Source organism: Chrysochloris asiatica, unplaced genomic scaffold (assembly GCF_000296735.1).
Source record: "Chrysochloris asiatica unplaced genomic scaffold, ChrAsi1.0 scaffold00103, whole genome shotgun sequence".
Classification (NCBI taxonomy): Eukaryota; Metazoa; Chordata; class Mammalia; order Afrosoricida; family Chrysochloridae; genus Chrysochloris; species Chrysochloris asiatica.
The window spans coordinates 3,379,937-3,402,985 of NW_006408621.1; the positions used below are offsets into that span (position 1 = coordinate 3,379,937).

General features: G+C 41.6%; 1 protein-coding gene across 7 annotated transcripts in view; it reads left to right on the forward strand.

Annotated features, from left to right (window-relative positions):
• The window catches only part of DLGAP1 (discs, large (Drosophila) homolog-associated protein 1), a 461,019-nt gene that overhangs the window by 421,342 nt on the left and 16,628 nt on the right, over positions 1 to 23,049 (forward strand). For all 7 annotated transcript variants that reach the window (XM_006867258.1, XM_006867257.1, XM_006867263.1 and 4 more), the window contains one exon: positions 22,360 to 22,451. In XM_006867258.1, coding sequence (XP_006867320.1) covers positions 22,360 to 22,451 — 92 coding nt within the window. The remainder of the gene's footprint in view (positions 1 to 22,359; positions 22,452 to 23,049) is intronic.

The window sequence follows — 23,049 nt, forward strand, 5'->3', positions numbered from 1 at the left end:
CAGCGGAAGTCCATGATTGCTTACTTTCTCAAGTCTAGTGAGCATGCAGTTTCTTTTAGCGGGGAGGCCAGAGGTTATCTAAAGAAACAGATTCAATAGGATATATATAAGGATAAGTTTTTAAAATATTGCTACTATAGTTCTAGTTCATACATATACAGGATTATTCAAAACAAAGCGTGTCAGAATATGTCTCTATGATCAGCGGATGGCTGCAAACAAGTTCTCTCCCTAATACAATTGTCTTAATCTCATTAGGGTACTTTCCAATAAAAGGTCCAACAAAAACAGGGGCTTCCAAGAGGATCTGCTGAGTCACTTAAATTCACGTAAATAGGTCTGCTCAGAAGGTTTTGGCAACTGATTTTGGGGACTTCAAAGGAGTAATCTTGGTAGATTTCCCCGAAGGATACAGGATCATCATGGCAGCTTATCATGAAGTTTTACAAAAATTGAAAACTGCATTGGTGAGAAAAAGGCCAGGAAAGTTTTGCAGAGGAATTTTTTTCCATCATGACAATGCATTGGCTTATTCTTGGAAGGTACCAAGGGTTGTCCTGTGAGAATTTCATTGGGAAACCTTACCCCTTCTGCCTACACCCCTGTTCTCACCTCCTTGAGATTCTTTTATGTTCCCAAAACTCAAAGAACATTTTAAATAAGCATGATTTGAGTTCCTCGAGGATGCCAAAACTGCTGTTTGACATGGTATAAACTGAAGAGCACAGAATTCTTTGGAGAAGGGCTAGAGAGATGGAAACACCACTTTCGGGAGTGTATAGACCTAGCATAGTGGAGTCCTGGTGTGATGCTATGGGTTAATGCACTAGACTACAAGGTTGGCAGTTCAAGTTCACCAGCCGCTCCTTGGAAACCCTATATTGGGTCGCTATGAGTCGGTACCAACTGAGTGGCAATTAATGACAAATAACAATAGACCTAGATGGAGGGTATGTCAATAAAAAGTAGCTTTGCATTTTGATATTTTTAATAATGGTTTTTATATGCTATAGCAATACTTTTTGACTCCCCCTCGTATAGAGGAGAGAAAATGAGATTTATTTCAAGGAATTGGTTGCCTGATTGCAGGGGCAATCCATAGAACAGGAGGCAGACAGAAAACTGCAGCATGATGTGTAGGTTATAGTCTGGAGACAGAACTCCTTCTCTCTGGGAACCTCATTATTGTTGCTAAGGTCTTCAGCTCTTGGGTGAAGCCCACTCACATTATTAAGCATAATCTTTACTTAGAGCCAACTGATTGTAAATGTTAATCCCATCTAAAACATATCCTCACAGCAACATCTAGACTAGTGTTTGATCAAATGACTGTGTGCTATTATCTAACCAAGTTGACACATACAATGAGTCATCACAGGAAGCAAGCCTTCAAACACTAAAGGAACTAACACAAATTCCAATTTAGTGCATTAAAATAAATGATCTTTTGGAAGCTTAGCATGCCACTGTTTTCAAACTTGCTTTTAAATAACAACTCCTGGTGTGGCACTGCAAGATAAGCACTGGACTGCTAACTGCAAGGTTGGCAGTTCAAACACCCAGCCACTCCTTGGAAACCTTATACAGGGTTGCTATGAGTTGAAATTGACTCAGCAGCACTTAACAACAACAACACTGACAAAGAAAAATTACCCATATACCTCGGTTCTACAAGCTTTGCTTATTTTCAACAATCCCAAAGTTGGAATATAGTTTATAATCAATGTAGGTTTTAATGGTGTTTTTCTTTTCTTTTGAATGTCTTTATGAAAGTAATGATGGATCTTCTAACTGACGATATGTCTGAATGAAAGAAACACAATGGTATACATTGAAGACTGCGTTCATTTTTGTGTAGGAACCACCAAGAAAAGCATTGTCATGATGTAGTTTTTTTGACCCAGGTTTAAAACTACTTTGTAACTTTGTACTATGAACATTTTAAAACATGAACAAAAAGTAGAGAATTTAATATAATGAACCCCTTTGTGCCCAATCACACAGCTTCAACCAATGACTGATCTTATGTTTGACGTTCCCCCGCTTCTTCTTGTTATTTGTACCAGAGTATTTATTTTCTTTAAGTATAATTTATCAATTTTGTTGTTGAGAATGTACACAGCAAAACATACACCAATTCAACAGTTTTTACATGTATAATTTAGTGACATTGATTACATTCTTTCAGTTGTCCATTCCTCTCTAATTAATATAAACCTATTTCCCCCCAAGCTTCCTATCTCATCTTTTGAGTTCTTATTGTCAATATTATCCCAGATAGATTGTTGTTGTTGTTGTTGTGAGGTGCCATCGAGTTGGAACTGACCCATAGCGATCCCATGCACAGCATAACGAAACAATGTCCAATCCTGGGCCAACCTCACTACCGCTGCCACACTTGAGTCCGTCAATGATGCCACCTGGCCAATCCGTCTCATTGGAGGTCTTCCTCTTTTTCTCTGACCTTCCACCCTACCCAGCATGATATCCTTCTCTAGCGACTGTTCCCTCCAGACAATATGTCCAAAGTATGAGAGAGAGAGAGAGAGAGAAAGAGAGAGAGAGAGAGAGAGAGAGAGAGAGAGAGAGATAGTTCTTAAAAGAGCATAATGCTCAAGCTAGGCCTTTTGTTTTGTCTTGTTTTTTTTAATTGTCTCAAGGTAATAGAATAATTTCAGTGATTCATCCATCATCCACCCTCCATGACTCCAGAAAGCCTAGAGTTCATGAGAATTTGGTATTTTATTCAGAATTCTCTCCTTTTGATCGAGATTCTTCTATGGAATCTTTGATAAAAATGTTTATAGCTAGGCATCAGCCAATACTTCTGGTCTCATAACAAAGGAGGAAGTTGCTCATGGATTAACCACATATTTGATATCCTGCTCCTATTCCTGACTCAGCTACTTCCTCTGTCGTTCCAGATGAATAGAGACCATTTATTGTCACTTGGATGGCCACTTGCAAGTTTTTAAGACCCCAGGTACTAGACAATAAGCTGGGAGGTAGAACAGAAGTACTAAACACATATTAGGCCAGTTAACTGAGATGTACCATGACCCTAAACATCCAAACCAAGGAAGCAAATCCCATAAGATACTTTGTTATGCATAAACAGACTCAGCAGTTATTCCTTTTTTTTTTGTCATTGTTATAAACATGTCTATCACACAACTTTTGCCAACTCAACCTTTTTACAGGTGTATAACATTTTGAAAGCAATTACAGTAATTGACTGTATAACCCTATTCTTAATTAATGTGATGTTTCCATCACCATTAACCCTCCTTTCTCCACCTCCCTCTTGCCCCTTTTAGGTAAGTGTCATCGAGTCAGTTCTGACTCATAGTGACCCTGTATAGAGTTTCTAAAGAGCAGCTGGTGAATTTCAACTGCCAACCTTGTGGTTCAAATTGACCTTGCGGTTCAATGCATTATCCCACAGCATTATACCATGACTCCCCTGCCCCTGGTAACCACTAATACATTTTGGTCTCTCTATATATCTGTCTTTTCTTATCTTTTTAAATAAGTAAGATCATACAATATTTGTCTTTATTCTTTTTATCCATGGTGGTGGTGGTGGTTATGTGCCGTGGAGTCGGTTCCAACTCATAGTGACCCTGTACAGGGTTTCTGAGGCTGTAAATCTTTACGGGAGCAGAAAGCCTCATCTTTCTCCCACGGATCAGCTGGTAGTTTCGAACTGCTGACCTTGTGGTTTGCAGTCTGCTATGCTGTCCATACTGGAGCATATATCAAGATTTCATTTTTGCTACTTGCTGAGTAGTAACCCATTGTATAGATGTTCTATATTTTGTTTATTCATTCATCTGTTGATGGACACTTAGGTCATTCCCAACTTTTGGCTATTGTCACTAGTACTGCAATGAACATTAATATACAAGTCTCTGCTTTCAAGTCTTTTGAGTATATATCTAGGAGTGAGGAGTCCTGCTTTGGTGCTATGGGATAATGCACTGAACTGCAAAGTCGATTTGAACCACAAGGTCAGTGATTCATACTCACCAGCCACTCCTCGGAAACCCTACACAGATTCACTTTGAATCGGAACTGACTTGAAGGCACTTAAGAACATATAGGAGTGAAATTGTTAGATCCTATAATAGTTCTGTTTTAGTTATCTGAGGAACCATCACACTATTTTCACAGTGGCTGTATTATTGTCATTCCTACCAGCAATGAACAAGGGTTCCAGTTTCCCCACACCCTTGTCAACATTTGTTATTTTCTGTTTTGTTTTTAAAATCTTATGTGCCAGAATATTTTTAAAGAAAACTAAGGTATCATTTCACCATGTAACTCACACTAAGGACATTTAAAAAATATATAACTAAAGCGAAAAACAGCAATATCTTAGTAATTAGATCTAGAGCCTACTGTAGTTATTAAAAAGTCTTCACTGAAATAGACAAATGAGTTGTGTTCAAGAGCAGTGAGTTTTTTTCCTTAAAGAACATGTTTTTAATGAAATCTAAGTCTGGAAAATAACAGCAGGTTATGGAATTTTCTCATCATGTCCACTGTCTGCACACAGCTCCTTTTGTGCTTACTGGTCCTGCCTGAACTCTAGCAAACGGCTGATTGACTTATTTGGTACATTTTTTAACAGGTTGGAAAATTCATAAATGTATATCTGTAAATTTCCTTTTACTCCTTTATATTTTGAGTGCAAACAAATTAGCAGTGCCTAGGTAAATTTCCTTGACATTTGCTCCTACCTGTTGGCCCCACTCTAGAGTCACCTGATTGTTGATCCACACACAGCCGAATGAGCTCTATGCCTTGATGGCAGGTGAATGAGACACTTCCCAGCAGTAGTGGTGTATTATAGGGGGTGGTGGGGAGCCATTTAGAAAGTCTTTGGAGCAGGATCTTCTTACTTTCCTTTCTCCTTGTGAATGTATCCAAAGTTTATTAGATTTTCCCAGGAAAAATGCTAGTGTCTAAGGAGTCTTGGTAGCCCAGTGCTTTAGGGCTTGGCTGTGAACCAAAAGTTCAGTGGTTAGGACCCACTAGCTGCTCCATGGGAGAAAAACGTAGAAGTATGTTTCTGTAAAGATTGTTGTTGTTGTTAAGTGCCATAAAGTCAGTTCTGACTCATAGCAACCTGTATAGGGTTTCTGAGGAGCAGCTGGTGAGCTTGCAGTTCAAACCAACTTTGCATTAACCCACAGCACCACACCAGGACTCCTCTGTAAAGATTGTTGTTGTTGTTGTTAAGTGCCGTTGAGTCGGTTCCGACCCATAGCGCCTTAAAAATCCTATGGAGCAGTTCTATTCTGTCCTATAGGGTCATAATGAGTCGGAATTGACTCAGCTGAAAGGGACAAGGAACAACAGACTGTCCAACAGAATGGGCTGCCTTTCAGATTCCTAGTCATTAACTTGAGGCGGTTCTTGCTTCCTGGTTGGTTTCCAATAGGATCTGGAGAAGCTGCTCATCTGATGCTTCCTATTCATTGGTCTTCCAGCTTGAAATTAGATCTACTTCTCCCCAGCTTTATAATGATGACCCATAGCGACCCTGTATAGGGTTTCCAAGGAGCAGCTGGTAAGCTTGAACCACCAGTCTTCCAGTTCAAACAACTTTGCAGTCTGATGCATTAGCTCACAGCGCCACACCAGGATTCCTTTATAATCATACAGAAGGGTAATTATTTTACAACAACTAAGAGAATAAGGGATTTGAGGGGGGAAAAAAGGAGGGGGGACATGAAAATCAATCAGTGTATTTTGATGCAGCCACATACAAGAGGACTTCCTAACATCTGTGGAAAAAATGGAATGAAAAGATAGTTAAATATTTCCATGAACTTAGTATTGGATCCAGTAAATAGGTATTGAGTCCTGAAAATATTTTGGAAATTTTGTCTCACGAAATTATTTTACTTAGCAATAACTTTCTTCCAATGTGGTTAAACATCGAGTCAGTTCCAACTCATAGCGACCCTGTATAGGGTTTCCAAGGAGCAACTGGTGAATTTGAACCACCAACCTTGCAGTTCAAACCAACCTACAATCCAGCACATTATCCCACAGCGCCACACCTGGTAAGCCGTTACTGTTGCCCCATACTAGAAGGACCACACACTGGTGAGGGGTTAGCTCTTGTATTCAGGGAGTGTTCAGCAGAGAGATGAACACCACCACAGACAGGGTAGGAGGGCTGTTAGATGAGTCCCACATCATTCCAGAAATGCTTGAAGATTTTCTGTGAAAATCTTTTTTCATTTTCTGTGAAATGCAAAATGGGAGCTTCAATCTACTAGAATTTCAAAATTCTGAACAGCACAGAGATAAACTCTTATGCTCAGGTCAAAGAGTTACTGATTTCAAAAGAATCAAATCAAAATCTGTGAGAATCTGGACTTACAGCAGCAGAAAGAGGGTGTGAGTGCACAAAAGAATCGGAGTCTTGTCCTTACAATACCTCAGGCAGTGGGTTAGAGATTTTGACAGGTGTTGTTTTATTTGCCCTCAAAACAGCTCTCTGGCAGTATCTCGTCCAAGGTCACAGAACACTGAAGTGTCTGATAGAACAGATACAACATGAATAGCATCTGACAGGATAATTATACTTTGTGTGTCACTTGGCACTGTCCTCTATAAAACGCTCCATATGGATCTGTGTCTAACTCCTTGGCAACCACAATTCTCCTCGGATCTCCAGGCATGGAGTTGCAGAGGTCGTTTGTTTTCTTAATTCTCTGATTTAACCTTTTCTCTTTTTTTGTAAGAGGCGTTAGGTAAGGAAGAGAGATCAGTTCTGTTTGGAGGACATAGCCAATCTAAGAAACCAGCACTTTAAAAATGTGCGTACCCCAAGACAAATAACTTTGATAAATGGGTCAAGCACAGATCCATCTGTCTCTTTGCCAAGACACCTCATGTGTTCCTAAGGTCTTAAACAAGAGGCGGGGGCACTTCTCCTCAAGGTACACGGCGGATGTGGTCTAGTCACAAAATTCTTCCAGGATAGCTGGCCTTTAAAGCCATTATGGAAAGATCAATAGAGAAAGGAAGTTTCTAATAATACTCACTTGTGGAGTACCAACATTATCCCAAATTTAAGTAAATAAAGCAGTTTGCAAAAGAACCCATTTGCTCAATGACATCTTGGAGTACTGGTGTGGCACTGTGGGTTAATGTGCTGTATTGCAAAGTTGGTTTGAGCCGCAGTGTTGGCAGTTCAAGTTCATCAGCTGCTCCTTGGAAATCCTATACAGGACTGCTATGCGTCAGAATTGACTTGATGGCACTTAACAACAACAACAACTTGGAATAAAGATTTTTTGCATGTGGGTGGTGGTGGTGGTAGTTGTGTGCCTTGGAGGTGGTCCCAACTCATAGTGACCCTGTATAAGATTTTCTGAGGTTATAAATATTTACTGGACTCCTGCCTGGTGTGGTGGTGTATAGGGTCAGCATTGGACTTCAGACCACAAGGTCAGTAGTTCAAACCCACCACCTGCTGCTCCTCAGGAACCCCGTACAGGGTCGCTATGAGTTGGAATCTACTCAATTGCACTTAACAACAACAAATATTGACCAGAGCAAAAAGCTTCATCTTTCTCCCACATAGTGACTTGTGGTTAGCAGCCTAATTCACAACCCACTACACCATCAGGACTCCTTTAGCATGAAGGTAGTTGTCATCATCTTTCTATATTGAATCAGTTACTACCAAGTCCATTCCAACCATAGAAACCCCATGTGTGTCCATGTAGAACTGTGTCCCATAGGGTTTTTAATGATGGGTTTTTCTGAAGTAGATTGCCAGGTCTTTCTTCCAAGATGCCTCTGCAGGGACTCAACCACCTCTTTTTAGTAGGCTGCTGAATGTATTCTCCTATTTCTCTATTGCTGTTGTTGTTAAGTGCTGTTGAGTTGGTTCTGACTCCAAACGACCCTGTATAGGGTTTCTGAAGCCGTAAATCTTTGCGGGAGCATAAAGCCTCATCTTTCTTCTGTGGAGTAGTACCTGGTGGATTCAAACTGTTGACCTTGTGATTCACAGTCCAGTTCTTATCCTCCAAAGCCACTACACTCCCTATTTCTGTATTAGAAAGTTGAAAAGAGTCTGTCTAATTTTAAATTGTTACTCAGCTATCGATTATTTTATGATACCAATACCCTACCTCTGATAGTAGCTTTCTAAGGATATTTTGGCATTCGAGGGGCTGGAACACATTTTCCTCGTTTACCTGAAATGGAGGTAAGTGTGGGGTAATTAATGAAGGGCTGATTGAACACAAGCACTCTTAGTAGCCCAGTAACTATCTTTTAAAGGGTAAAACTAGAAATTCCTTGAGTGTGTGGAGCTATTGTTTTACCTGATAAAACAAAAGCAGAGCAAAGACTTTAGCTCTTGTTTTAAACCTTCAACCCTAACTTTGATAGTTTGTTTTTGGCTTGGAAACAAAATGAGGTGAATGTGCAGTGAGCTGGGTTTCTTTCAAGCCACAGCAGCTGATGGCGCACTTGTTCACTCAGCACTGGACGTAAAATGATACAAGCTTTTCCCGGACAATGAAACCCTTGTGCGAAACAGCTGTCTCAGGAGATGGCTCCGTGCTATTTCACAGTGGCTTGTATGTTACATAGATATGCCTGGTATTATCTAACCGGGAATAAAACTACCAGATGGAACTGAATGCTTCGAACCCGGAATGCAGTCTTCCCCTGAGTGGGGAAAACAGAGGCTAGGGTTTCAATAGTGCTGCAATGAAATGCCAGCTGATTGTACTTCGAAATCTATCTTTGCCTCCTGAATGGTGGACAATCTATGTATGGGATATACAGCTTTTATCTGAAACTAACAGATAAACCTAGAGCGTGTGCCTAGGGCAGATCGACTCCACTTTAATTTTACCTGGCATTTGCATCCAGCTCAGTGAAACTTAGCCTGCAGTTCCTGAAGCCCTGTAAGCCTGGGCAGCCAATGTGAGCTGTAATGAAACCTGACGTGGGGCTTACCTGGTTTCAGGTTTGGTTACGGAAGCTGTGCACAGCCATTCTTGTGATCGGCTATCAGTGCAATCTGTGCGCAGTCTTTCCTTTGTTGTGTCTCTGAAGTCTGTGAAATTCTGGGGGCAGACAAAGTAGCTCGCTATGCTTCTGCCTTCCCAAGCCCAGGGGGATTTCTGGGTGGGGAGTCCTGGCTGCTTTCTAACTCTGTTCTGTGTTAGTCTCGATTTACTTTTGAAGTGAACCTTCAAAAGGACCTTCTCGCCTCCCACAGACACACACTACATAGTCCCTTTTTAAGATCTTACCAACCTGAAATTAGTGGCCACAGAAGCCGTGGCAGTAATGGAAAGTAGTCCTATGTCATGTTTTTCCTAGAGTGCTCAGTTCGCTTCACTTTGCATCGTTTTGGCCACAAGGAGCATGTCGATGCTATAAGGGATTTAGGGAGCATTGCCAGACTCATCCTCTTGAGGCTGAAGCGGCATGGAGAACCGGGGAGGGAAGAGATGCGGCAAGTGAAGGCAGAACCAGGCCTGGAAACACGTGTCTTGTCCTCAGGCCAGTGGTGTTCGCACATGGCCTCTAGTAACACTTGTTGATCGTGTTTTCCAACAACAGGTATTTCTGTGGCATAGAATCAACTTCAAACCCACTACCAACTTATTTTCTTCTCTTTTACTGAGGGAAAGGTAAACTAATTTCATTTTATGCAACTTTAAAAGCATTCAAAATCTGTCTTCATCTGTGTGGTATATTAAAAAAGAGAGAGAGAGAGAAAAAAAGTCAACGCATTGTTGTTGAGCCAGTTCTGACCCATGGAGACCACAAACACTTCTGCAGACCATTCAGCATGTACTCCTTATTTTTTTTTAAGTTTTTATTGTGACTTGACTGATTGCTTACATGGGAGACCATCCATTTTACACTCATCCTAGTGTATTTCATTTCATTACAATGATTACAATCCCTTCCCTGCATCATCATTCAACAGTATTTGCTTCTATTCCCTCTGGTTTTTTTGTTTGTTTTGAAGTACACAAAAACACTCAGGAATATATAATCATTCAAACAACCCAAGAGCACATTCTGCAAGCCTGCCTCCTGGCCACCAGCACACAACCTTTCTCTTTCCATGAGTCTAGAGCCCTCAGCTGCTCTTTCTCTGCATGTCCTCATCTCTGGCTCCATCTCTGGTGTCACTACTTCTCTGGATGGGGTCCCACTATCCTCTCTCAGCATATACTCTTTTATTTTTCAAGTTTTTGTTGTGAATTGGGTGATAGTTTACAGGGCAGAACATCAGCTTTACACTCATCCATTGTATTTCATTTCATTGCCATGGTTACAGTACCCTCCATCAGCATGTACTTTTTAGGGAAGCAGATTGCCAGGCCTTTTTTCTGCTGTGCTGGTAGAGGGGATCCACCCATTAATGATAGGCTAGGGCAAACCATTTGCGCCACCTACTCAAGGACTCTGCATGCGCACGGCTCTTATTTCATGGCTGGTGTAAATTGAGATGTGAAGCTGAAGTATAAGCATCTTTGATAAGAAAGACTCTTGGAGGAGTATTGGCTGAAGGAAAAACAAAACCCTAAAATTAGCTGAGCTTTTTAAAAACTTGCTCCTTAAAAACAAAACCATCTTTTTCTCCATGTTTTAGCCCTGCAGGAGTTTTGCTTTCATTTTCTGAGCAATTTTCTACTTGAGAACTGTACTCTTTATTAGTTATCAAGTTTCAGCTCCTTTAAAACAAAACAACAACAACAAAAAACTAACCACTGCTTAAAGGCAAAACCTCCAGTGTTCGTCAGGAATGAAACAGATCTGTATTTGCTGCTGAAACCTTTTGTTGACAGCGGCTCTGGATCACAAATGTGCAGGAGAGGCAGCTGGGCAGGAGGCTGGAGACATTCTTTTCCACAAGGGCACACTCCTAAGTAAGAATGTGTTCCACACGGGTAACCCTAATTTGATGAAACCACATAGATTTGAGCTGACAAGCCCCCATGACTTTGAAGTAAGTGGGTACTTTTTTTTATTCCTATTTCCTTGTTCACTCTAAAAGTTTATAATATTTAAAAAAAAAAAAAAAAAAGCCAGATGAGTAAAAGGAAGCCAAAATTTGAGGATGGTGATTATGTGCTGTGGAGTCGGTTCTGACTCATAGCAACCCTGTATAGGGTTTCTGAGACTGTAAATCTTTATGGAAACAGAAAGCCTCATGTTTCTCCTGCAGAACAGCTGGTAGTTTAGAACTGCTGACCTTGAAGTTCGCAGCCCAATTCGTAACCACTAAGTTTAATTCACCCATAAACAAGCTTCTTCTTCTTGTTGTTATTAAGTGCCGTCGAGTTGGTTCCGAGCCGTAGCAACCCTTTATAGGGTTTCCAAGGAGCAGCTAGTGAGTTTGAACCACCAACTTTTCAATTCAAACAACTTTGCAGTCTGGTGCATTAACCCACAGCGCCACACCAGGACTCCATAAACAAGCTTAGCTTAGCTTGTTGTTGTTGTCGTTGTGTGCCGTGGAGTCGGTTCCAACTCATAGTGACCCTTCACCGGGTTTCCGAGGCTGTTAATCTTTAGGGTAGCAGAACGCCTCATCTTTCTCCCACGGAGCAGCTGGTAGTTTCGAACTGCTGACCTTACTAGCTTAGCTTAGCTTATCTCAAATGCTTTGGCACTTCCAGCACAGCCACCACACTTAGCATTATAGATTTATAGATGGAAAGCCAAGAGGAATATTATCCCAGCTAAGACTTTGTGGTGGTTTCATACAATAAACACTGGACTGCAAACCACATGGTTTGAGGTTCAAACCACCAGTCACTCTACAGGAGAAAGATGAGACGTTTTGCTTCTGCAAAGATTCAGTCTCAGAAACCCTATACAGGGTTGCTATGAGTTGGAACCTACTCGACAGCACTTAACAACAACAACAAAGACTTTATTGTAGTCCTGGTGTGGTGCTATAGGGTAACTACTGAACTGCTAACCATAAGGCTAAGCCCACTAGCCATTCCTCTGAAACCCTACACAGGGTCACTGAGTCCAAACCAACTTAAGGGCACTTAACAACAATAAGGCTTTATTGTGAAATGTTAACGTGCTCAGCTGCTAACTGAAAGCCTCAGACAAAAAGCCCAGTGATCTATTTCAGAAAAATCAACCACTGAACACCCTTTGAAGCACAGTTCTACTCTGACACACATGAGGGTCACCGTGAGGTAACGTCAACTCCACATTAATTAATAATAAAGACCTTCTTAACTAACTAGCCAAGACTAGCTTGTAAGTGGTACTAGATGCGGTAAAATCTGAAAGACTCAGAATGGTTAAGGTCAGAATGTTGTTAGTATTTTATTTTTCAGGTTAATCTCTGGTAGCGTAATGGTTACGAATCGGGCTGTGAACCTTAAGGTCAGTGGTTCGAAACTACCAGCCGCTCCGCGGGAGAAAGATGAGGCTTTCTACTCCCGTAAAGATTTACACCCTCGGAAATCCTGTACAGGGTCGCTATGGGTCGGAACCGACTAGAAGGCACTTAACAACAACAACAACATAGTTTTATAGCTGACTCAATTAATTTCAAAATATATTACATAGGCAAAGTCCATATCATCAAAGAATTCAAAGTATGGTGGAAAAGACAGATACAAATGGATCATGTTGGAAAGAATGTTGAAAGGCAGAAATTGAGGTATGCATGGGAGTTTGAGGAATGATGAGGAGCGAGAAGAGGGAGATCAGAAGGCTTTCTGGAGGTGACCGGCACTGAACCTGAAGAGATGAGAAGGGGGAGGAACTAGCCCAAAAACCCAGGGAGAGATGACATCTGGACATGACACCCTAGCTTAGTGTTTAGCCTGAGGGGAGATACAGCACAAGGAATTGAGAAATGGGAAATCTAGAGCATTTAGGGAGGGAGCTAAGGTAAAACTGGACAGATAGACTTTCCCTAAAGCCACTGAAGGCAGTCTCAGGGAACTGAGATGGATGATAAAGGAACAGTGAAAAAGTTCTAAGCATGGGAGTTACCTGACATAAGAAAATCCTGTCATTCACTTAATAAAACGGAACCTCCAAGGTGAGCAAGGGAGGGAGTATTCATACTACTGGGTCGGGGGGAGAGGTGGGTTTCAAGCCTTGGAGCCTTCATTGTAACCAACAGAGGAATCCTAAATGGAAAATGGATTTGGGGAGACTAGAAGTGCCTGGTGGGTGACAATATATGCTATTTTGAGGCTTATGCGGTTGGTACTCAATGGAGTTACAAATCAGAGAAACTTAAACATTAAAAAGTAGTTGGAACTAAAAGAGTGAATGAGATCACTCAGGGAGATGGAGAAGTAGGTCCAGAGTTGCATTTTGTGTTCTGCCTTGAAGAGGCCAAGTGAGAGGGAAGTCCAGAAAGAACTGACAATAAGGCGTTGAGGAGACAGAGAGTGAAGCAGGCAGTGGGATGTGCCACATGCAGCAGAGTTCACGAAGGCAAGAAGGGTGGAGGTAGTGCTAGATGCTGTGAACAGAGGAACACATGGGTGTTGAGGAATTGAGGGAGGAAAGGCTGTGACCCAGGACGCAAGGTGGTCAGAGCTGTCTGGAGAATCAGTCTTGGACACTGGTAAATGTAGAAGTCTTTAGGGGAGTTTGGAGCGGCTTAGAGAACTATGCAGCTGTGGGTAGTAAATAATAAGAGAGAAAACCCAGGGAAAGTATTCATGCCTGATTCCTTCTGTTTTCTTCACCTTGTAGGAGGAGGTAAGGTTATTGTTAAAGCTGAGGAAATAGTGACTTAGTTGAGAGTAAATGAGTCAGGAAATGAGGGTCAGAGGGAGTTCACCCAGAACATCTGCAAGGATTAATGGGCAGCAGTGAAACGTCAGCTGAGTTTAGAGACCAGGGGTTGGTACGTAAGGGCACCAAACCATGGTGAGGTGCTAACTAGAAGAGGCTGGCACAGTGTTGACCGAGTACACGATTTGTACCTGCAGCTGGACTTGGCTTTTCAGTAGAAGTTGCTGCCAGAGTGACAGGTTCTGAAACTGCATTTTATAGGCAGTGTGTTTCTGGGCAAGGATCCAGCTGGGTGGTCTGGGTGTCTAATTATAACGAAAGTTCTACCTCCTTCTGTGTATCTTTTAAACCCTTCCCGTTGTTCATGATTCTAGCATTAATAGGTGGGGAAATCTGAACTAGATTATACAAAAAGCCACTAAAAATCTGAGCCGTTGAATCATTTCTATGGATTCCTTATACATATAGAGAAGTGAAACTATTTAACCTCTCACTGACACTTGTGAGAAACTTACTGAAGAAATGCCACCCAAAAAAGGGGGTATCCAGTCAGTGCACACTATAGGGAAAGGTCCTAGAGTGAAGATTAATTGTTGCTGTTAGGTGCCATCAAGTCACCTGCGGTTACACTTGAGCCCACTGCTGCTGCCACTGTGCCTAGCCATCTTGTTGGGGGTCTTCCTCTTTTTTTCTGACTCTCTTCTTTACCAAACATCATGCCCTTTTCCAGAGACTAGTCCCCCTGACACTGTGTCCAAAGTAGGAGAGACGACATTTCACCATCCTGGCTTCTAAGGGGCATTATTACTGTACTTCTTCCAATAAGGATATGTTTGTTTTTCTGACAGCCCGTGGTACTTTTAATATTTGTCTCCAACACCATAACGCAAATGCATCAATTCGTCTATGGTTTTCCCCATTCATTGTCCAACTTTCACATGCATATGAAATCATTGAAAATACCATGGTGGGTCAGGCGCACCTTAGTCCTCAAACTGATGTCTTTGCTTTAAAGAGGTCTTGTGCAACAGATTTGCTAAATGCAATAATGAAGATTGTTATTGTTGTTAAGTGTCTTCGAGTCAATTCCGGCTCATAACAACCCTGATTAGGGTTTCTGAGGAGTGGCTGTTGAGTTTGAACCACCGGCCTTGTATTTCAAACCAATCTTGCAGTCCAGTGCATTAATCCACAGTGCCACAAAATCCTCTGTAATGGATTAAAACCTTTTAGTTTTCCTGGGAAAATGTCCAAGAACTAAAGAATGTAAATAGGATCTAGTGGGAGTTATAATTCCTGCTATATTCTAGTGATTTGCATATACTGTTATATTACATAATCAATAATCTTATGAAGATAGTGTCATGTTCATTTGACAGATGAAGAAAATTGAGTCTGAGGGTGTCATAAAACCCCCAAGTTCATCCACTGGTAAGTGGTGAAGCTGATCTTTCCAGAATCCAACACCTGTGCCCTTTTCAGTCCTTACAGTGCCGCTGAGAAGCTGTGTGACCCAGAGAAAGAAAACCATAGCTTGAGCCAAAATGCCCTCAAATGAAGTATAATGGTAATAATGTCTGCCCTGCCTCCTATAGTCCTATGAGGCTCAAATTAGCAAAGCATATGAAAATGCTTTTAAATGCAAGATGATAATAATCTGAGTAGGCAAATGTTGTAAAGGCAACAGTATTGGCCTTCTAATAGATCTTTCTGGCTTTGGTAGTAAACTAACCCAGACCTTTCTTCTCTATTACCAGCTCTCCCAAAGCATCTCTTGTGGAATGAGAGGTTTCTAGAGTGATAAGTTGTTATTGTGAAGTGCTGTCAAGTCAGTTCCGACCAATAGCGACCCTGTATAGGGTTTCCGAGGAGCAGCTGGTGAGCTTGAACTGCCGACCTTGCAGTTCAAACAGCTTTGCAGTCTGCGGCATTAGCCCACAGCACCATACCAGGACTCCAGAGTGATAAGCAGGGGAAATTAATAAGGAGGTGTCCATGTTTAAATAGAAGGGATTCAGTTCAAAAGCATTTTGTGGTGTTGTTTTATACTCACACTGACAAAAGGGTTGGGAAAAGAAAGGGGAGGTCTAAAAAATTCACTGTGAGGGTACCAATGATGTACCTAAGGGGATTAGATTTATCTCTATGAAGAGAGTTACACAGTGAAATAGGTCTATTGTATGATTAAATATTACACAAATGGGATAAGTCATGGTGCTGAGGAATGCTCCGTAGCTAATTATTCTGGAAGATGCACTGAGGGAGCCCTAAGGTGGATGGATGGTAAACTCTGCCAGTCACACTTGGTTGGATCATCTGGGAAGACTACAAGGACACCAGAGTATGAGAGCCACAGTCCTCCTGTACTGTCAGAGTCTTAACACCACTTTAGTTTTCAGAGAAAGTCTACTGCTTAAGGGCATGGGCTTTGCTAATGGATTGTTGTTGTTGTTATGTGCCGTGGAGTCGGTTCCAACTCACAGTGACCTTGTACAGGGTTTCTGAGGCTATAAATCTTTACCGGATCAGAGAGCCTCATCTTTCTCCTATGGAACAGCTGGTAGTTTTGAACTGCTGACCGTGAGATTAGTAGCCCGATTTGTAACCACTACGCTACCCGAGCTCCTTTGCTAATGGGTTACTCCATCTAAAGTTCTTCCTTTTACTCTCAAGAAGGCTCTTAGCTCTCACCTTCCTAAGACCAGAGAAAAGACCTTAATTCATTCATGAATGGGACTGCACTAGTCCCATTGTCTAGTTCAGTAGGTGTCTCTGGGAAAAGAGAATAGGCAAGAGACATTTTGGAATTGCAACCTTACAGATAAAGTAGATGCATCATCTACTTTATCTGTAGGGTTTCCTATCTTTGGAAAGGAAGAGAGAAAAAAAGAAAATGAAAACCAGAAGCAAATCTGATCAAATAGACATTCATTTCTTTGGGGGAGAGCGTATAAATGAGTGTTTGCTTTATTGTCCATTGTGCTTTTGTATATTTAAAAAACTGTTTTGCCAAATAGAAACAGTTGCACTATCAAATAGTAATTCCTAAAACAAACTGTTTAGTCCAGAGCCAATGTATATACTGCAACCATGATTTTTGTTTGTTTGTTTTTCATTCATTGGGAGATGGAGACCAAAACCAGTAAATGTTCTCTAGCCATCATTTAAGGAATTCACTACCCCGTGATATGGTCAATCAAGGTCAGTCCCATCTGTCCCAATACCAGTAATTAAGCAAATCCAAAATGTTTATATCTGTGTTGGGATGTCTGACATCCATGTTTTCCACTATCTCTCACTGGCATGTTAGTTCCTGGAGGACAGGGACTTCTTCTTGCTCATCACTGTATCGTGACCATCTAGCACAGTGCCTGACATGTCATCTACCCTTTATAAATATTTGTTGAGTGAATTAATGAATTCCCAGAACCCCCAGGAATGTCTCTGCTCCATGAAATCATAACCAGAAAGCATGTCTTGCCTACTTTGCCCCCTAGATCCCACAAGTCCTTTCAGACTCCTTTTTGTTGTTGTTGTTGTTTTCAGCTGTGCCTTTAAAGGCCAAGGCAGCCCACTGCAGTTAAATAGTAAAATGCAAGGTTAACCTGAAAGAAATGCACTGTATCTTGAGCTCTTCCAGAACTTTCTGATACCAACTTGGGCTGTTTTTTTGTGCATGGGGAGAGCCCCCAGTTGCTACACTCACACTTACTTTTGTTACCTGACCTTTCTTTACCCAGCATCCATGACAGGAGTATTTTTCTTTCCGTCCTGCTGAAGGTTGGTATTGAATATGTTGGAGTAACTTCTAAATGACATTCAGATATCGCTTCCTTCTTTAACTCATTTTGTTGTCAGATTTCAACTTTTTTCTTTCTACTTTTTGCTTGCACTGGTGTTTGCCTTTTACTGTTTTTCAATTTCTTAATTCCTCAAGGTTTTTTTTTGTTTTTTTTAAATACACCTTTTTTCAGGAGAAAAAAAGTTATCTTGTACGTCAAGTGAATGTCTAATAGAGAGAAAAACAAAACAAAACACAAACTTCATTAGAACTTGTTTTTTAAAGTTAAAATGAGTTTTTAGTTCTCCAGGAAGGAAAGTGTGGAGTACAAGGAAAAATGAGTTGTCTACCTATTTCATGACTCCAGTCTAGGCCCAAATTGTCCTCTCCCCACCCTGAGCCTAGGAAAGATCGTCACGGGGACACTGAAAAGCAAGAATCTGGAGTCAGTAGGGAAATTCCATCCAAGGAGCACGATGGTAAAATCCTGGGACATAGAAGAGCCACAACTTTACCTGGATATCTTCATTCTGAACCATGCTGAATGAAAAAAGATGTGCCTTGTTTTCAAGAAAACTTCCAATTTAGCCTCCATCTATATGCTTGGTGTTGCTCCAATGATTGTTTGAGGCAGTACTTTTCTTCTCAGTTGAGAATTATCATCTACTTGTTAAGGCAGTCTGTTGCAAAGCTCGGTAATACCTGGGTAATTGGGAGCCAGTAGTTCAAAATTGAGTCTGTGGATGGCACAAATAATTAACACTACTAACTGAAAGGTTAATGGCTCAAACCCTTTCAGAGACAACTCACTGGTGAGCTGCTTCCTAAAGGTTGCATCCTTGAAAACCCTATGGTTTCCACTCTACACACCTAGAGTTGCCATAGTCAAAATCAACTTGAGGGCGACAGGTATAGGTAGCTCAGAGTTGTGAGGTGAATCAAAATAACTTGAGGTTCTATGATAGTTCCCAGGAGCTATAAAATTTCAGCCAGCAAACTGGAGATCAAGGAATGCTTCGTTCTAAAATCCCATGATTCATTCTGAGATTTACTGATGCCACATTCCTGACCTTCAGCAAGATAACATTCCACAAATCTCAGAGTTTGACTATCGCCACATACTCACTTAGGAAGTGCCTGCTTAACATATCTTCTCAGCCCTGGACAGGTCATCCAAAAAACATACTTGTCCCAAGCAATGGTTACCTTTAGATAATCCAGCCTGATTTTCTCTCTTCTCTTCAGACCTTGGCAAATATGACTTCATCTTTCTCCCTTGGAGCAGCTAGTGGATTTGAACCACAAACCTCATGGTTAGCAGCCCAATGTCTAACCCACAGTGTCACCAGCGTGCCTTTATTGTTGCTAAGTGTCACGGAATCAATTCCAACCCATAGTGATCCTGTATAGGGTTTCCAAGGAGCAGCTGGTGAGTTTGAACTGCTGACTTTGCGGTTCAAACCAACCTTGCAGCCCAGTGCATTATCCTGCAGCACCACGACAGAACTCCCCAAGGCTCTTTACAGGAGGTATATTTAAAGATGAGGCTTTCTGCTCCCATAAAGATTTACAGCCTCAGAAATAGGACCGTTCTAAGTTGAAATCAACTCAAGGAGAGATAATAAGGAATAGTTATTAAGTACTTACTATAGGTACACATAGTGGTTACAAATCGGGCTGCCAACCACAAGATCAGCAGTTCAAAACTACCAGCTGCTCCACGGGAGAAAGATGAGGCGATCTGCTCCGGTAAAGATTTACAGCCTCGGAAACCCTGTCTGGGTCGCTATGAGTCGGAAACCACTTGACGGCACTTAACAACAACAACAATAGGTACCTCAAGGGAGCTTTGGTAGCATAGTGGTTATGAATCGGGCTGCAAACCTCAAGGTCAGCAGTTCAAAACTACCAGCTGTTCCACAGGAGAAAGATGAGGCTTTCTGCTCCCGTAAAGATTTACAGCCTCGGAAACCCTGTACAGGGTCGCTATGAGTCAGAACCAACTCCACTGGCACACAGCCACCATAGGTATATCAGAAATTCACATATATTAACTCATTTAATTTTCATAACAATGTTTACTTTGGTACAATTAGCCCCATTTTACACATGAGAAAACCGGGATGATTTCTAAGACCATCTCTGGTAGGTAAGGGTTTGAACCTGGATTCAGAGCTTAACTACTATGGCACCGGTGTCTTAGTAGCTCTCCTTTCTACTTTGAAGATGCCAAGAAAGGAAGAAAGGTGGTCTCACAAATGAATCCCCAAGGATTTAAAAAGCAGATTGGAAGCAATGGCACAAATTTGGGTTTGAGAACTTATTCCCAGGTGGTTGTTATGGGGAATTCCCTGACCTCAACAAGGAGGTAAATTGGTTTCCATTCCTGTAGTTCAGCTATTTGGACTGACTGGTAACATATTAGAGAATTCCTAAGTGCCTTGAGCTACATTTATGACAGAGCGAAAATATTTGAGTACATCATCCCTCACAAACCATTATCTAGCCTGACAGCTTTAAGTAAGCCGGGAAGCCAATAACTAGAAAACCACGGGCCAAAGATGAAGTTTTGTTTTTCCCTCATCAGATGTTGTGGGGAATGAGGTCAAGAAAGCCAGTGAGGCAGTTGCTATCCAGTCAACTATGCCTCATGGCGATCCCAGGTGTGTCAGCGTAGAACTGTGATCTACAGGGTTTTAATGGCTGGTTTTTCAGAAGTAGATTACCAGGCTTTCTTCTGAGGTGCCTCTGTGTGGACCTTTTCATTAGCAGCCAGCCATGCACAAACTCCAAGGTAGAGGACAAAAATGAATCAAACCAGACCCCATTGCTGGCAAATCCATTCTGACTCTTGGCAGCTTCTGTACTGCAGAGAGGAACTAACTGCTCCATTTCAAGGCTTTCAAGGCTGTGATCAAGGGGTTTTCAAGGCTGTGATCTTTGGGACGCAAAATGCCAGATCTTCCTTTGAGGCATCTTTAAGTGCCTTGAACCTCCACCCTTTCAGTTAGTTGTTGTTGTTAAGTGCTGTCAAACTGGTTCCAGCTCACGACAATCCTAAGTAGGGTTTCAAAGGAGCAGCTTATCCTACAGTGCCACACTAGGACTTCACAGTTAGTTGTTGTTGTTGAGTTGATGCCAACTCATAGGCTTTCCAAGCAGCAGCTGGTGGGTTTGAGCCATCAATTTCTAGGTTAGCAGTCCAGTGCTTATCCTACAGTGCCACAGTGTAGGATAAACATTTATACCACCCAGGGACTATGAGGTAAAGAAAAAGGGACCAAACTGTACTCTAACTCCCAAGCTTTGTAAATTCAGAACAAGATTGCTAAAGTCCTGTAATGCACTTCTCCATGAGGATTTCATAAATGAAGCCATGTGCTTCTGAAAAGTCTCTGAGCAGGGAAGCTCTTCCCTTCCTTCCTGACAGAGCATGTTGAGAACTGTCTGGTGGCAGGGCTCCAGCTGCGGCAGCTGTCCCCAAGTCCTCACAATGGTGTAGGGAGAGCCTCAGCTAACAAAGCCCACACTAGGCAGACGGTGTCCCGCCCTGTCTGAGCACACCTGTCAGTTGAAAGGTTCTCACGCACAAGAGGTCATTGGAAAAGGGGAATATTCTCAGCACTGTGCATATAGGGAACAAAACCTATACTTGTTGTTAAATGCTGTCATCGGGTATGACTCATAGCATCTTTGTATAGGATTTCAGAGGAGTGGCTGGTGAGTTTGAACCACCGACCCTGAAGTCCAAACCAACCTTGTGGTACAGTGCTTATCCTACAGCACCACACCAGGACTCCTAAAAACCTATACTAGTATTAGCAACAACATTGGTCTATGAAAGGTAAAAGCTGGGATGGTGTTCCCTAGGCAACAGGCAAAAAATGTTTACTCCTTAGAAAATCATTCAACTTGCACGGCTCTTTCCTGACAGTTCCAGTGGCTGAGCTCTGGGAAATTGATGGAGGATGTGGATGGGATATGGTGAGTGCCAAGAGATCCTCCTCCAAGATAGGATTATGTTCTTTGTTATTGTTGTCATGTTTGGGTTCAAATGAGAAAACCAAGCCAGTAGACCATGACTGGACTCCTGGTTTGGCACTATAGGATCAGCACTGGACTGTGAACCCAAGGTTGGCGATTCAAACCCACCAGCTGCTCCTTGGAAACCCTATGAAGTGTTGCTATGAGTTGGAACCTACTCAACAGTACTTAACAACAATAACAACAGCAGACCATGATTGTTGATTACATCAATTCATAACTATACTGGTTAAGTGCCATCCAATCAGTTCCAACTCATAGTGATCCTACAAGACTGCAAATCTTTGGGGAAGCAGAACGCTTCATCTTTCTCTCACGGAGCAGTTGGTGGGCTCCAACCACTGATTTTGTGGTTCACAGTCCAGTGCTTATCTTGCAGAGCCACTGTGCTCCCCTGGCTATACTGGCAAACACTTGAGATTCATCCTTTAAGTAAAAGAAGATGGGGAAGCTATTTGTCTCTTCTCTTGGTAACATCCGGTAGGTAACTCTTTTACTCCCAAGAAATATGCATGGTGATGTGCTTTTTCCAAGATGTTTTATATTTTAACGCAAGGGTCTCTGTTACATAGCTCAGTGGAGTGAAAACTATGGTTAGGCTGTGTGTGTGGATGTGCACATGGGCACATGAGCACACACGCTCTTTTCCCTAATTATTGCAACATAACTTCCTCTTTACCATACTAAAGCTCAACAGTGAGGCATAATGTGTAAACTTCTTGTATGTTTGCTCTTTTCAGTTCTAGGGAAAATCCGAACCGCAGTGGGCAGTGCCCAGCTTCTCATGGCCCAGAAATTCTACCAGTTCAGAGAACTGTGTGAAGAAAACCTGGTATGTAACAATCCCCATCAGTAACCTTTCTCTGCTAGCACCATGTCAAGAACGGCTAGAACCACCGAGCCTGGCCCAGTTCAAGTAAAAGTGACCTGGGACTCTGTCAAAGCGCACTGAGCTCTCTCACCTGGAACAGAGAGTTTTCTGATGAATCTTACTTATTGCTTTTCTTAAAAATATTTATTTCATACTTACATAATCTTAGTGAAAAAAAAAAAAACCACAACTCAAGTTAAACTCAATTTCCTACTTTTTCCTCTTGTTTTTTTTTTTTTTCCTTTTATTGTGGAAATATATATACAATAAAACATTTGCCATTTCAACTATTTTTACATGTACAATACAGTCACACGAACTCAAATGGCACAACATTACCACTATGCATTTCCAAAGCTTTTTCTCTCTTTTCTTTTCCTTTTCTCCCCCGTCCCTTTTTTTATTTTATAGGAAAGTTCCCAATCCTACTTTTTTGTAACTAAAATCTTTCCTTTTCTCTTTTTTCCACATGCCATCTCTGATTTTATTGTTCTTACCAAAAGATGGAATGGCCTGATATTTCAAAAATAATATTGACAGAAATGATATACAATAGGAT